Source organism: Rhineura floridana, chromosome 1 (assembly GCF_030035675.1).
Source record: "Rhineura floridana isolate rRhiFlo1 chromosome 1, rRhiFlo1.hap2, whole genome shotgun sequence".
Classification (NCBI taxonomy): Eukaryota; Metazoa; Chordata; class Lepidosauria; order Squamata; family Rhineuridae; genus Rhineura; species Rhineura floridana.
Genome location: NC_084480.1, coordinates 175,015,277 through 175,031,721, shown reverse-complemented (window position 1 = coordinate 175,031,721; position 16,445 = coordinate 175,015,277). Strand labels below are relative to the sequence as shown.

The following is a 16,445-nucleotide window of genomic DNA, read 5'->3' as shown; positions in this document are numbered from 1 at the left end:
TACCCCCAAACCCCAAGGGCAGGTCTAGGCTGAGGCTTTTGGTAAACTGGGAAACATTTTGCCATATATTCTGTTTCATGTTTTTAAGCATATTTGTTTAAACAGAGATATAATTATTTGGTTTGTCCATCCATCTGTCCAAGCAACGTTTCTGAGATCAGAAAAAATAAAGACATGACATTTCAGAATAAATTTCTCCACAATAGCTAGATATTTCAGTCTGATTTCAAATAAAAATGCATTAAAATGTTAATTATATATATATATTATTACAAATCCAGAATCATCCATTATACTATCCTGCTTTAACTGCCATTACCGCCACATTCATTATAGAAAGAACTATGAAAACTCTTCATTGAACTTTAACCTGTAATTACAAAACACTCTGAATCAAAAACAGTGTTCTTAAAACATGATTTTTCTTGCTTTAAGTTTTGAAAATTCAGTCATTAGTTCTTTTAGAGCCAGCTATTTCATGTTCTGTTGACATTGTGGCACGTCCAATAAGTCTCTCTTGTCCCATTGTTGAATGCAGATATGTTTTTATCAATTTTAACTTTGAGAAGGTATATTCCCCACTAGCTATGGAAAAGGTTAAAGGAATCCACAGAGCTACAAAAAACTTTGGAAAACTGAGAGTTTATTTTAACAAACAAGCTTCATTACTTCTTCTGGAGTGGAATTCTTCTCAAGTCGTCTTGACTTTGTGGACACTACCACAAAATGGCTGCCATAGGCAGGGCAGGGCCAGTCATAAAATGGCTACCATGTGGGTGTGAACAATCTCAATTTTTACTACTGCAAACAAAATGTTTATTTCACAGAAAGCCTACAGACAAGTAACTTCCTTCTGTACATGCACGGGAACTGAAATAATGATAGATTCAACTAACCATCCTGCTAGCAGGAGACATTGCAAGGATTCCCACTAGCGGAACATGGCTTTCCGCCTCCCCTTGTCCCCCCCGAATCAGCCCCAGAGTGCACGGGGGGGGGGGGAGGATAGAAGAAATCACTCCATCAGGCAAGCAGAAATGTTCACACCAACAGAGCAATCTTATTTTGGTAAAACAGAAATGAAATAATGACATATTTGCTATTTCATTTGTATTTATTTAAATTGTATTTTTCCTCAAATTTGTCACCCCCCCTTAAGTTGGCACCCTAAGTGACCACCTAGTTTGCCTATATGCACAGACCGCCCCTGGTGGAACACCAACAGTTGCCCACCATGAGCCCACTATTCAATGAAAGTCTCAATTGCTACAAGTGTATCTGTGCCCTAAATATAATTTTCAGTAGCACTCCTTCCGCAAATTTACACTTAGAATAAAACTTTGATGTGCTCACCACAGGGCATACACATAAAGGGAATCACCACAGTGGCCAATTGTCAATGTGACTCAACAATGTGTAATCTCCAAGGCACAAACATCGTGCTCTCCACTTCATTTTAAATTGAACTTTTGCTTCCCGTCCCCAGCAAAATATTTGGAAGAGCTAACTTTTACACACTATAGATTCTTGTTCTCTCGAGCAAGATTTAATTGTTTACCATCTGCTCTTCTAACAGGTCACTATCAAGGTATTCTCGTAGAAAGCCGTCACTGCATATGTAATCTGAATATACCAGAAACTCTAGAACACGTTTTACTAAACTGTGAGATATACAATAATCTAAGAGCCAACTTTATTTTACCTTTTATTTCTAGTCTTTCAGATAGTTCTCCAGAAAGAATAGTTTATTTTCTTCTATCTGATACAGACAAAATTTTAACAGAATCAGTTGCTAAATTTCTTTTTGTAGCTCAATCGCTACGGAAAGATCAAGTTCACAATATGTATTGCTGATTTCATTAATTATTTTAATTTTTATTTACAACAAGCCAAGAAATGAAGGTGTCCATATATATGTAAATCTTTGCAGCTTGGCCTATCTGTATTTTCATTCTACGGTATTGTTTATATCCCTGTAATTATTTTAAATGAACACAATTATATATTCACGGTAAATTTGTTTACAAACTGTTTGGGTCTATGACCGTAATAAAATTGTATGTATGACTCAACAGGGGGACTGAGAAAGTTATCAAACTGTATCTCCTCTCTGATGCTGGTGGCCTATGCCGTAAGGAAGGCCACTCCTGAGAAAGCAGGAGTAACAGATATTAAAAAACAACCCAAAGAGTGTGGGGGAAGGTAAAAATAGAATAAGGGGTATATGTGTGCGAGACTGACCAAAGTGGGTGGAATAAGGTAGGCAGGAATGAAAATGAGAATAACCTGCAGTACAAGCATGAAAGAAATTGTCATGCCCTGAGACCATGTGTCCATCCAACACAGTGTCCCTTCTTTGATTAGCTACAGTTCTCCATTATCAATTTGGATGGAAAACACCATCTATTGTGGACTGATCTTTGTGCTACGAATTTCCTCGGCTGTTCCCCAACACCAGGATTTTTTAAAAAGTGAATTATACAGCTACGACAGTGGTTGTATACAATAGCCAGCATGGATTTTTCGCATTCAGCAATGTTAAACTGAAAATACCCCCCATGCTGTTCTGATGCTTCCCAAAAGCTCATTTCAAAACAAAACCTTAATAACTTATAGTCCTGAACTCAGAAACACTTGCTTAACAACCCTCTAAATTTTCATGGTGATACACAAAACAGTCAGAGAGACTCAAAAGTTCAAAGTGTAAAAAGGGAGAGAAAAAACCAGACCCCTTTGGGGCTTTTTTTCTGTCAGAGTTCTCATAATTTGTTGAAATTAATTAAAAATCAGCCGTGTTCACAGAGTGCCTCTAATCCTATTACTGACCTTGCCCCATACTCTGACCTTCACCTTCTGCAGTTTAAAAGTTTAAAAAACGCCTGGCTGATTTTTAATAATAATAATAATAATAATAATAATAATAAATTTTAATTTATGTGTCGCCTATCTGGCTGGTGGCCACTCTAGGCGACGTACATATAATAAAATGCAGCAAAATACAATACAATAAAATAAAATATAACAATATAAATTAAGATAACAACAATACAGGGTGGAGGCGTTTCGATCATAAGAACATTAAGCCTCCCCAGAAGTCTCAAAAGCCTGTTGAAAAAGCCAGGTCTTTAAGGCCTTGCAGAACATATTCAGGGAAGAGGCGTGCCGAAGATCTTGTGGAAGGGAGTTCCAGAGGGTGGGGGCCGCCACTGAAAATTTAAGAAATTTTACATTGAACTCAATGATAACGTCGGGTATTCTCAGTAAGAACAAACTGTCAGTGTTCTAAAAGCAGACTCACAGCTGCTGGGCTGGGCTAATCAGGGGGCCACACCCACGCCAGACTTTGATTTCACTTGAGACAGTCATGGCTTCCCCCAAAGAATCCTGGGAAGTGTAATTTGTGAAGGGTGCCGAGAGGAGACTCCTATTACCCTGACAGAGCTCCAGGGGCCAGAGTGGTTTAACAGTCGGCCACTTTGATTGAAGCTCTGTGAGTGGAACAGGGCATCTCCTAGCAACTTTCAGCACCCTTCACTAACTACACTTCCCAGGATTCTTTGACAGAAGCCATGACTGTCTAAAGTGAAATAAAGGTCTGGTGTGGATGTGGCCAGGGTCAGCTTTGGTTTAAATTTGGGTGGGAGGCTACATCTGCCTGCTGTAGAATAAAAAGGTAAGGGAAACACTGAAAAGCAATGATACTGTTCACAATGTTTTCCTTTTGGAAAGGAAAGGTGCTTCCCATCTGCCCAATGCTCACCCAATCTCCTCCCCTCCCCCTTCCTTCTTATCCCTCCACCCATCCCTGCCCCTCCCCAGGTCAGTTTCACCTATCCTAACCATGATTGCACAGAAATAAATCCCATTAAACTCAAAAAGTATGCAAATGATCAAACCCACCTTCCTCCCTGCCCCTGCCCCTCCCCTCCTCCACATGGTCAGTCTGACCTATCTTAAGCATGATTGCACGGGAGCAACTCCCATTGAACTCAATAAGTATGCAAATGATCAAACCTGCCCTCCTCTTCTTCTTCCCATTACCTACCTTTTGCCCCTTCCCTCCCCCTTCCTTTGCCCCTCTCCTTCCAATCCCCTCCTTCCCCATCCCTCCCTTTCTTCTTCCCTCTCCTCTCCACACCCCCTCCTCCCCCCCCCATGGTCAGTTTTACCTACCCTAACCATGATTGCATGGGAGTAAATCCCACTGAACTCAATAAGCATACAAATGATCAGACCTGCCTTTCCCCTTCTTCCCCTCTCCTCTCCCTTCCTCCTCCCCTCTCCTCTTCCTTCTTCCCTTTTTAGTGTATGTTTTGCGAAGTGTTGCTATACTTCACATATTCACAGAAACAGAAGCAAAAGAAAATGACTTACTATAGGAAACTTCACCAAAATTGCAAAGTAAATCAAACATATTTAAAATGCCTATCTGAACTATATCAACTGTATCTTAATATTGTTGCTTCCTCCCTGCTAAAACAAGATAAGCACATCACATGTCTTGTTTCTATTATTTGGGCTGATTGGTATTGGTATTGGTATTGCCACCACTCACCATATGCTCAGAGGCACGTTACCAAATTCTTCCAAGCTACCCAGGAAATGACTGTGAAAGACCAACCCAAATTGTGTTTGCAGTTTGACAAATTTGTAGGGCAGTCCAATATCTCAGAGACGAGGTTAGGTCTCTTGCTCCCCTGATGCATTCACTATAGCTGCCCAATTTCCCTGCTTTTAAAAGTTTTATAGAGATATCTGTGGGCTATAGCTACATTCTTAAACTGCAAGGTTTTTTGCCCATTAGTGAATATAATATTAAACTGATGCCTTTGTTATGCTGTTTGCTTTACTAATGTGATGGTGAAACTGACAAGTATGCTCCTTGCTTTTTTTGGAGGGGAGGATCAAATACTAGCTAGCAGGAGGGGGTAGACAGAGAGAGGGAAGAAAGGGAGAGAAGAGAGGCTGACAGCCAGAGCCAGTGTGTTCAGCATCAGCAGACAAGAGGTGCCTGATTGTACATAACTGACCAGGCAAACAGGCAGTCTCTCAATTTCCCTCATGGATGGGTATGGGGATCCAAAGAGAAGGAAGGTGGTTTACCTCTGCTCTGCTGATGCTGAGAAAAAGAGAGACTGGAAAACCATTGGTATACTGATTTGAGACCCAAATTGTATTAGCTAGCAGGAGCGGGGAAGGCAGAGAGGGAGAAAGAGAGAAAAGGGACTGTGACAGCCAGAGTCAACAGACGAGAAGTGCCTGGTCTTTTGCTTTGCTAGCATGCAACTGACCAGCAGGCAGGCAATCTCTCGCTTTCTCCCATGGCTGGGGGCGGGAGAAGGAAATCCAAATACGATTCAGGTAGGAGGCAAAGGAGCGATTCTGGAGGGAGGAGGTTGGTCTCTGCTCTGCTGACTCTGAGAAACAGAAAGGCTTTGAAAAACACTGATTTGAGCGACTCAGATCATATTAACTAACAGAAGAGGGGGGCAAAGAGGGAGAAACAAAGAGATCACCTGAAGGGGGGTGACTGAGGGGGAGGAGGTTTGATCTCTGCTGTGTGAGAACTACAGATGACTCCCCGGAGTATTTTGTGCAATCCTATACATGCCTACTCACAACTTTAAAGGGTTAATAGCAGAGATTAAAAGTCAAAGGCTAGAAAAGCTCCTTAACATGGACATTGAGTCAATGACCAAGTTGAGGAGACTGTGTAGGTTTGTCCTTTAATATAGTCTGTAATATGAACCCTTTAAATGTCCTTCTGTCCTCCCAGCAAGCCCAGGAAAGGGTATCCAAAGTTAAGATTGACCTTATTTGCAGTCACACACATTTTTGCTGGGGTGGGTATCAAATTGGATAAAAGCAGAAATGGCAGGAAACACACAAACATGGAACAAACAGCTTAACAATTTGACAGAATGAGATCCAGGGAGCAAGCAATGAGCAATTCCCATCCCTAGTGTCACACACCAATGCTAAATGTGAACCTTTCCTGGTTACTCTGAAAATGCTGAGGTTGCATACAAATGTAGCATAAAAACTGTGGCCCTGTTCCCCAAATGAAGTGAACCAGGCTTTCTTCTGTCTACACAATGCAAATCACAGATGTACTTATCAGCAATTTTAATGCTGACCTGGTCATCAATCTTGCCCTCCCCCATGCTTCAGGTACGCTCTCTTGAGTTTTTTTTTAAAAAAATTAAAGCACAGTTTGTATGTTTTTATTCAATTGTAAATTCACAACTATAAAAAAAAAAGTTGAAAGCTTGAAATATTGCTCTGGGGATGAATAGGCACAAGTGAGCTTCTGCTGCAAACTAGCAAAACCAGTTTTCCCTCAGATTAACCTTGAAGAAAAACTTATTTCTTTACACAGACCATGATGAGTGAACTCTCAGAATGGCCACACTGCTCAAATAATGTTTCATTTGTACGCAGCCTCAGGGGATGTTCTTACAAAGTCACATGTACAAGAGTCTGAAGTAAGCTAGTTAGTTCAGAGGTGCTGACTCAGACAGTAGTTTTGTTTTTTGCATGGGTTTTTAAATTTTATTTTTATTTATTTATTATTTGATTTCTATCCTGCCCTTCCTCCTGGCAGGAGGAAGCTCTTTTTGCAGTTCTTATGCTCTTCAAAAGGGTCCTGGATTTGTAATATGCACTGCTACTACTAGGAGGACTAAGTGTCTTGGATCAGTGTTCTAATGCCCAGGTAACAGCAATGGGGAACTCGCTCACACTACAATCTGAGATGCAGCGGAGCTAACAGAACTGGAGCACCAATCAGCTTTGTTAACAACTGTGTACAGAATCATTGTCTATTAATCAGTCTAGTTAAAAGACATGAAATTTCCAGGGAGGGCAGACAATGAATCCAGATAACTCATTTGGTGAATTCAGGTTCAGGTAATGAGGATTCCTCTCTCTGTGTGTACTGATCATTAAAACTATGCCAGTGCTCAAGGACAGAAGAATTATTATCCTACTGCATTATTGCTCTAATCTGCTATCTTATTCACATTTTATTTAGCAGGAAGTAAATTGAGCAGGAGGAAATATCTTCCCCAAATCTCTTTCCTGTTCTGAGCTAGACAGGCTTGCCTCTGCCTGTTGCTAATTAGTGGCAGAACACACAGTTCACAAGTAAGGAGTTTTCCCCTCTACTCCAGCAAGCCTTCATTGAAAAGGACAACTCCCCTGCCCAGTGGCGCCAGGAGGCTGTACAAGTGGTTTGGGGAAAAGTAAATTGATGGGAAAGTGGAAGATGTGACATACAGGTAATTGCTACATTTTGCAGCACAGTGTACTCAGATCCAGTATGGTTCATCATCATCATTGAAAAAAAAATCTTAAACTCATTTGGTTTGGGGAATGGGGAAATGGAGAAAGCTGCTTAATAAGAAAAGCATGTGGGCCGTAAATGACAAGCAATGTTCACCGAAACCTGGCCTTAAAATGAGGCATCGTGATTTACAGTTTTTAGTAAGAGACCTTCAGACAGGCATGTTGAACAGGCAATGGTCTAAGTTTTGTGACTCCCATTATTCTGCTCTAGTTGGTACATCATTTTGGTTAGCAAAAAATGCGAGGTAGTAAAGACCTCTAGATCACTAGGGTAGACCAATGTCCATTCATTTCGACATTCTGAGAGTCACACAATCAGGACATGATGGTGATGGATGGCTCCTATTGCTTAATCCCAGCATCTGACATTGTGTATGACAACACTATGAGACAGGAATGACAGCACAGATACACGTACCTAGATGAGCCTCCAAAGTAAGTTACTACCATGTCGTCTGGTTGGAAATGCAAGTCCCAAGGCCTCAGATACTAAATGTGCATTACAACTTGCAAATTCTCTTCATGTCAGGGCTCATTCACATGGGACCTGAACTCCATTTTAAAGACAAAGCTTTTCTCATTGCAATATAGTTTAAAGGTTCATACTTCTTACCTTATATGAGCCCTCAATCCACTGTTTTGCATTTACACTGAAGGGAAAGGGTCAATCATGCAGCTTCCTAATGACCACGCCCTCTTAAGATCAAACTACCACTTCCTCTGGTTACCTTGACAACCAAGCATGCTCAGTTTGTTCCAGAGGAAGTTTCATTTAAAAAAAGAAAAAATCCTCAAGTGACATTGTTTGTATTTTCAGAATCCTGCAGAAATACAGATATTTGTTTCAACAGTGTTATGCTTTAGGGGAGAAAGGGAAAAAAGCACCATTGCAGCAGGCTCGCAGAACAGGAGCCAGCCGGAAATGACATGAACAAAGGGGGAGGGAGTGGGTATAGACTCACAAAAGCATCGGAGCTAAGCGTCTGCAAGCCCCTAGAGATACAAAGCACAGATAGATTTTCCTTCCCTTTTTGGATTAAAATTGGATTGATTTGCTGCAGATTAAAAGGTAAAAGCAGCGACTTACGTTCGCCTTGCCTAAAATGTCATGTAAACGCTGTAAATTAAATGGGTCTGCAGTTAGCGCCAGATTCACACTAAAGCTCCATGTGAACCAGACCTCAGATTTTAATCCAAGCTGGAGAATTACCCTCCTACCCAAGTTCCAAATCTCCCATCCATCCACCATGACATTTCCCCTCATCTCTTCCCTGCCATGACACCAGACTGGTGCAACAGTGGTAGTGCTCCTGCAGCAAACAGAGAGGAGAACGAAAGGACAGAGATATCTTCCCAACCTGCCCTCTGGCAGCAGTGGTGCACTGGCACCAAACTGTGACAGGGAATGAACAAATGAATGCCTTTCCCCCCTTACACAGCCAGTGAAGAGGGGTATGGATAGGTTGATGGGAGTGAATATGATTCCCCCCCCATGCATTCAGTTGTCTGAACTGGGCTTTTGTAAAAAAAAAAACAAGGAAATTATTTGACTTCAAGCATTGCAAACATGGACAGGTATGTGTCATGTATTGTATTTATTATTATGGAAAATATATGTATATCTTCCAACATATCAACCAAACCGTGTGGACATCTACTTTCCCATGACAGAAACATCATTTTGTCCAGTAATCACCACCCTTGTTTATGAAATGTTCTGAGCATTTGGCTCATAATCCAACAGACCTAGCTATGTATTAGACTGTGTCCCTTGTCTTCAACTAAGTGATCTTGCTTAGTGGTCCTGCATGTAAACACACATTCAAACATAAATCCATTAATTTCACAGTTGCCTCCCTTGTCTCTAAGCAGATGTAACTGCACACTACATGACTCGAGCTTTTAGATTAAGCCCCTACCTGTTTTTAGTTTTGAATTGTTATAGCAAGCAGCTAATATGTACTCTTCTGCAGGAAACACATGCATTATAAAGTGAGGAACTGATTTAAATCAAGCATCTTTTTTCTTGATGATTTAAATGCTGGTTTAGAAATGAATCAATGATATTTCATCCTCCAGTTCGTACCCTGGCTGCCCCAATCTTGCTTTCCTTCTATAGATAAAGATCTCCCAGCAATGACACTGTATTAAAGATACTGACTGTGAGTTTAGTTTATCATTTCATTCAGATCCCAAATTTTTCCATCCTGTTGTTCCTGTAATTTGACTCTTCAAGTCTTATAACAGGTCTCATCCAGTATATATGATGTGCAAGGGACCCAACAACCTAACAAATTTGAAGCTCACAAGTGTAAATCCATTGGGTGATATCCAAAGTTAGTTATACTCAACGTAAACCCAACTAAATTAGTGGACTTGCCACTTGAGTCCATTTATTTCAGTGGGACTACTCTGAGCATGACTAACTGGGTAAAACCATTCATATCATATTTGACCAAATAGAAGATTTTTTTTTCCAGATTCAGGCTAAATCTCTTGAGCTACACTTAGTCCTTTTCCATGTCATGTAAATGCTATTAATGAAAATAGCCATTATTTATATGAGATCATTTTGGATGAGGAATATGGCAGCATAGAATTATTACCGAAATATATCAATGCAATTCTGTCTCTTTAAACTTCTTCCTAAGAGTAGCTGTAGGAGTGGCAACCTGGATTAAGACTGTGGCATGAAGGGAAGGAGATTAACTCTTTTCCCCATATCATTTTCATGATAAAAATCCACCCCTTTGGGAAAAAAACCCCACTCATACAGGCACAGAGGATGTACTACTTTTTTACTGCATGCACACACATAGTTTCATCCCATACAATATTTGCACATTATGGGCTTTGAACACCTCAGTTTTCATAGCTTTTGAAGTACAAGATAATAAAAGCCCTGAATGCACTTCATGCAAAACATTTCCAGAGAAGCAAATGTGGGATCTAATAAAGGAGACTAACATAAGAAAGAGGAAGATGGAACTGCTTTAGATACAGAAACAATGGGAAGTATATTAGTGAAACTGCTGAAGCAATCAGAGGAATTAGAATTAACTCTCTAGCAGTTAAATGTTTAGGTAAAGTACAAGATGCAATAAGTAAACTATCAGCAAACATTGAGCAATTGAGTAAACTTTATTTATTTAAAATATTTTTAACTGCCCTTCATCAAAAGGTTTGGAATCTGCAAGTAGTGTAGAACATGGCCGCCAGGTTGTAGAGCTGGCATAGTGACATAGCCAGTGGGAAACAGATAACACAGCTTCTGATGAACCTGCAGTGGTTGCTTTTTGTTTTTGAGCCCAATTCAAGTTTGTGAGTCACATATAAAACCCTAACAAACTAGGAGCAAAGTAACTGAAGGAACACCTTTCTCTCTACCAGCCTGCCTGTGTATGTGTTAAGATCAGCCCTTCACAGTGTCATAGTGTGGGAAAGGGCCTTCTCTGTGGTGGCACCCCACTTCATAGAGGTGCATTTGGTGCCAGCTTTACTTGTTTTTGACAGTGGTGCTCATGAGTTTGCTCATGCATTTGGAGGAGCTGAACTCATCTTCAATGACTTAAAGATTGGGAAACTGAGAGAACTGAAATTGACAGATTGTTCCATCCCTAGTGAATGCTAGTGCACTAGTTAGTGCTGTGGTAATAGGATTGCTAGGTCAGAAGCATCCCAAACCCTGAGATTTCAGGGGCAGGCCTGAGTGATGTCATTACGCATGATACATTAAAAATCAACCACAGTTGCTTGGAGCATACAATTCAAACAAAATCATTTCTCCAATTGGAAATTCAGATAGATGGAGCCTGGGTAGGGAACACTTAATCTAGCCTACTTGCTTTAAGTGCCTTCAGGCCAGGCCAATCACCAGAAGGTCACTGTAGGAAGAAAGGAGCCTAGTGTTATGGAGATGTTAGAGCATTCGGGAGTAAAGATGGATGCCCCTGAAGGCTGCAATTCTAAACACACATACTAAGGGACTAAGCCCCCATAGAACTCAACAGGACTTACTTCTGAGCAGATATAGTTTGGATTGTGCTGTTGGTAAAGCATGACTTGCAAATATATCCATATCCAAGCAGGGTTGGCAACCCCTACCTGCAATACTCTGCATCTACCATTTAACATGGCTGCTCCAAACTGCTTTACAGATTTGACCCTTCACTTCAGAAAAAGGTCTAAGAAAGAATAAGAAGATTCTCTACCCTTTTCTGTCTACCCTGTGGGCTGCTATAAACTCACTTTGACAGCCAATCCAATTCCCATGAGTAATAACTGACAGAGAGAAAACACACATGCTTTGATCTACCTTCACAGGCAGCAGCTTGGGAACAACAACAATCGCAGCCACACTTCCCAGTATGTGAATTCTCTTTTACCACTATTGGGCAAGAAACAAAACATCATGCAAACAACAAAGTGCATCAGCAGCAGGGCCAGCCTCAGATATGCCGGGGCTCTTGGGCACAAGCCTGCCTTGGGCCGCGGCACTCCCCTTTCATGATTTGCAGCAGGATAGCTGCCGCAGACCACATGCCGAGAGCTCTGGAGCCCCCACCATTCCCTTCCTGCAACCTACTTTCTCAGCTGATGTGCAGTTGGGCACACAGTGCTGCCCTTAACCAAGATGGCGGCCAAGATTTCCCTAAGGGGCTGAAGCCTCTGCCGCCATCTTGGCTCATGGCACGCATGCATGCTGCTTGCATCCCTGCCATTAGCCAAGATGAGTGAATCGCGGAAGGGGAGCGGAAGGACTCCTTAGGGGCCCCAGGGGCCCTCAGCCAGGGCCCCACCTGGCCGCCCTACCCAGGCATGTAGAAGCTATTATATTGTTTATCTGTTTTTAACTCATTGTTGGTTTTATTATTTTGACTGTTTTAAAATATCTGTCTTTAATTGTTTTTGCCAATAAATTTATTATTTTAATTCCTTCTGTAAACTGCTTTGAGATTTTTTGCAGTAAAGTGGTCCATAAATGTTGTAAATAAAATACATAAATAAATTTTGGAGTCACTGTGGCCCTCACATTGACTCAGGCCATTTGATACCATCTAGCTCAGTACTGATCACATGGACTAGCATTGGCTCTCCAGGATTCCAGGCAACAGTCTATTTCAGATTTTGAATTTTGAACCTTTGCATGCACAGCATATGCCCTACCCCACCACTGAGCTACAGCCCTTTCCCTGTTTAAAAAAGTGTCTTTTAAAATTGTTCTTTTCAATTCACTAATGAATGCACATCATACCTAGGGCAGATCCACACCATTCATTTAAAGCATATTCAACACACATTTGAAGCACATGAATCACACCATAAATCATGGGAATTGTACTTTTGTTAAGGGTAGTGGGAACTATAACTGTGAGGGGGAAACTACACTTCCCAGGATTCTTTAGGGGAAGTCATGGGCTTTAAATGCAAGTTGGATGTGCTTTAAACATATTGTGTGGATCTACTTAATAAACTTTGCCTGCATGTAAATAGTTTTAATTAATTTTTTTAAATGGAAATGCGCTATAAAGTTTACTGGGTGACCATGGGCTACTCACATTTCTCAGCCTAAATGCCCTTCAGGATGAAAACAGAGGGGAACCATGAACACCCCAAGGAAGAAGGGCACACTTAAAATGTAGAGGAAATAATTGTGTACAACCATAGTGTGAAATCAGATACTTATTGGGACATAGCATGAAGAAATATTGATATAAGCATGACTATCAAATATGTTTATTATTTACACAACCTGTACAGATATTTTTGTGCAATCCTACGTTTGTTTACTCAGAAGCAACTCCCAATATATTCAATGGGGCTTACTCAAACAGGGAAGCGCAGAGAATTGCAGTCTCAAGTGATAAGGAACTTCACTCACCCAACCCAAAATTCAGAATCAAGCCACTTTAAGCTGTTTTGTGACTGTTTATACGTGTTTTATAACTTCTTGTGGTTATTGGATTTTAAAGGGATTTATTTCTTAGTGTGAGCTGCTTTGGTTTCCAGTTAGCAACCTCACAGGGTTGTTGGAAAGACTCCATATACACACAGAGAAGATGTAAAAACACATACACCCCATATAATAGTTTATTGTCAAAAACAGTCGGTCATTACAGAACATTTTTTAAAATTTAATTGTTGCTTCTTGTATTTCTTAGATTGTATTTTATTGTATTATAATTTGAATTCTATAGGATTGGGTCATTTGGGAAACGGCTTTTATATCACATGAAGGCAGGACTTTTTTCCAGATAATGCAGGTGAAAAATGACATGAACAGTGAATTAATAAACAGAGATTACATACATCTATCCCCATTTTAGTGTAAAAAGAAGCCCTGTTATACTTACTTTCCATTTCCATATTTTATCCGGATATCTTTGCTCTTTTTCAGTTCTCTGCCATCTTTGAACCATTTATAGGATGGCTGGGGATTGCCAGCACTTGCCTCACATTTCAAAGAAAGCTTTGCTCCCACTTCCACATTTACACTTCTCAGTTTCTTCAGTTTTGGACGAACAGCTGCAAAGAGAAGAAAAAGCAGCCAGATTAATAAAGCCACTCAGTCTCTTCAGCTGCACAGTGTTAGAAACTAACAAGATCAGCACTGCTGGCTTGCTCTTGGCCAAGCCTCTGATTTAAAGGTTTCATGGCTGCATCTACCCTTTTAGTGAGAAACTGATTTTTCATCTAACTACAAATCATCATTACCATTTTTTCTTTCAAATGTTAAAGCAGAAAAGAACAGATGCATTTCATACTTTTTGTATTTAGCATCAAGACAGGCTTAAGTTTCTGGCTCTTTAGCTCTTCCCAACCCTTACCCTTTCGGCAGATTTTCATTCCGATATTTCCCCCTTCTCTTTCCTCCCCAAATGCACATCCAGCTGGGAAGCTAAAGGGCAGCAACAACTCAGGCAGGGCTCTGTCTGAGGATGCTTCTTGGCCTCATTCTTGTGCTGCTGTCGCTAACTCATTTGCTATGTTCTCTCTCTTACCTCTGCTGCTGTTTGCAGACATGCTGTTGATTGCACATCCTGCGCTGATCTGAATGGTAGCAAGAGGAGGTAGGGGGGGAGGAGGACTCTCTCTCAGTTCAGCTACAACCACTGCAGGGTTCTGTTTTGTTTTAATGCTCATGGGCCTATCTATTCATTGTGGAAAGATACTGTACATTAGCTTTGCTGCTGCCAAGCGGGAAAATGCTAAAACACTTCTTCACAGAGAAAACAACTAGGGATAGAGAAGGTCTTTCAGCTTTTCAAAATGACAGCCTTCCCTACTGAAGAATAGCAGAAAGGACCCCAGAAGGAAAGCCTGTGAAAGAGGGAAAATAGGGAGGAGAAACAAGAGTCTGGGTCAAAAAAGTGTGAAAATCCTGTAATTAGATAAAAATGAACCCCCGCTCCCCTTACACCACCACCAGACAAACAACCCTAACCATCAGATTGCTGCTGCTGCTGTGACTATGACCTTTACTGGATGCTTTTGTACCAAAGGGAATTTAACCAACTTTGCATCAGGAAAGAATGTTCCACACTATAGCAAACAGCAAATGCTCCCAGCCAAGATGCCACTGCAATATTATGAAAGGATGCATAGCAACCTTCCTGATATTTCTCATTCTCACTAATAAAACTGATTCCTTTTGAAATAAATGTAACCTCATTTATCTGATTGCCATGGGGGCATCAAAAATATAATCTACAATTCAAGTCAATACTCATGCTGCTGATACTAGTGATCTTAGCATGGCCTTCCACTTGGTTTATTCTACACTGCCTGAGAGATATGTCTGCAAAATATATTGCTTAGCCTGCTCCTTCAGAAGGAACAGCAGAAGTGGGGACCAAATGAGGGAAACTTTGTTTTTGCATTCTCTCTCTCCTGTATCTTGCCAAATTCAGTACTCCTGGGCTTCAAGATATTACTGGTTTTAAAGGCTGCCATACTGACAGAGTGGCAAACTCTGTCAGATTCTTGGAGTTCACATTGTGCCTTGGTCTGACATGCACACATGAACCTGAACCATTTTGTTCACACATGTCTAAGTCATGAGAGGAAAGAAAAAGCTTGGCCAACAACTAAGTAATATTGACAAGTATTAGTAAAATCAGCAAAGAAAAAGCAGAAAAACTTTTTCTCCCGCAGGACAGCACTCCATGGAAATGAAACTGCAGCTGCCAGATGGCAGGTTTACAATTCAGGTCCAACTCACATGATGACCATTTCAGAGTCGGGGAATTTACGACATAGGCAGTCTTGTTAACGCTCCTTTTAATACCATATGCCACTTCTTGCAAAAACAGTTCTCAAGCTCATGCTCTTTGAACTAGCATTAAAAAAACAATCTTGTTACCTCCAAAATGGGTTGCAGAACCAGAATTCAGCTGTATTTAAAATGAGAAAAGCATGCTTCTGGCTGCCTTACAATGTGTTTAGATGATGGGTATAATTAGAATCTCTCTGCGTACTAAAATAGCTAAAATCACTACAAAATAATTTCACAATGGTACAAATATGTCTTGGAAGTAAAAAAAAAAAGTTCCAAAATCTACATGAAATAGCAGAAATACAATATATCTTAAATTGCAGAAATCCTGGCAGGAAAACTTGGGAATTATTGAATTGATAAGAACATAAGAAAAGCCTACCGGATCAGGCCAAAGGGCCATCCAGTCCAGCATCTGGTGTTCATACTGGCTAACCCGATGCCTATGGGAAGCCACAAGCAGGATTGGAGCACAAGAGCACTCTACCCTCCTGCACTTTCCAGCAACTGGTATTCAGAAGCATACTGCCCCCCAAAGCAGAGGTATAACATATCTATCAGGGCTAGTAGCCATTGATAGCCTTATCCTCCATGAATTGATCTAACCCTCTTTTAAAGCCATCCAAGTTGGTGACCATCATTGCCTCTCATAGTTTAACTACATGCTATGTGAAGAAGTACTTTCTTTTCTCTGTCCTGAATCTCCCAACATTCAGCTCCATTCGATGTCTATGAATTCTAGTGTTATGAGAGAGTGAGAAAAACTTTTCTCTATCCACTTTCTCCATGCCATGCACAATTCTATATACTTCCATCATGTCAT

At 40.7% G+C, this 16,445-nt stretch overlaps 1 protein-coding gene across 2 annotated transcripts in view; it reads right to left on the bottom strand.

Moving 5' to 3' along the window:
• The window catches only part of NRG2 (neuregulin 2), a 252,809-nt gene that overhangs the window by 79,514 nt on the left and 156,850 nt on the right, over positions 1-16,445 (bottom strand). For both annotated transcript variants that reach the window (XM_061587063.1, XM_061587071.1), the window contains exon 2: positions 13,701-13,872. In XM_061587063.1, coding sequence (XP_061443047.1) covers positions 13,701-13,872 — 172 coding nt within the window. The remainder of the gene's footprint in view (positions 1-13,700; positions 13,873-16,445) is intronic.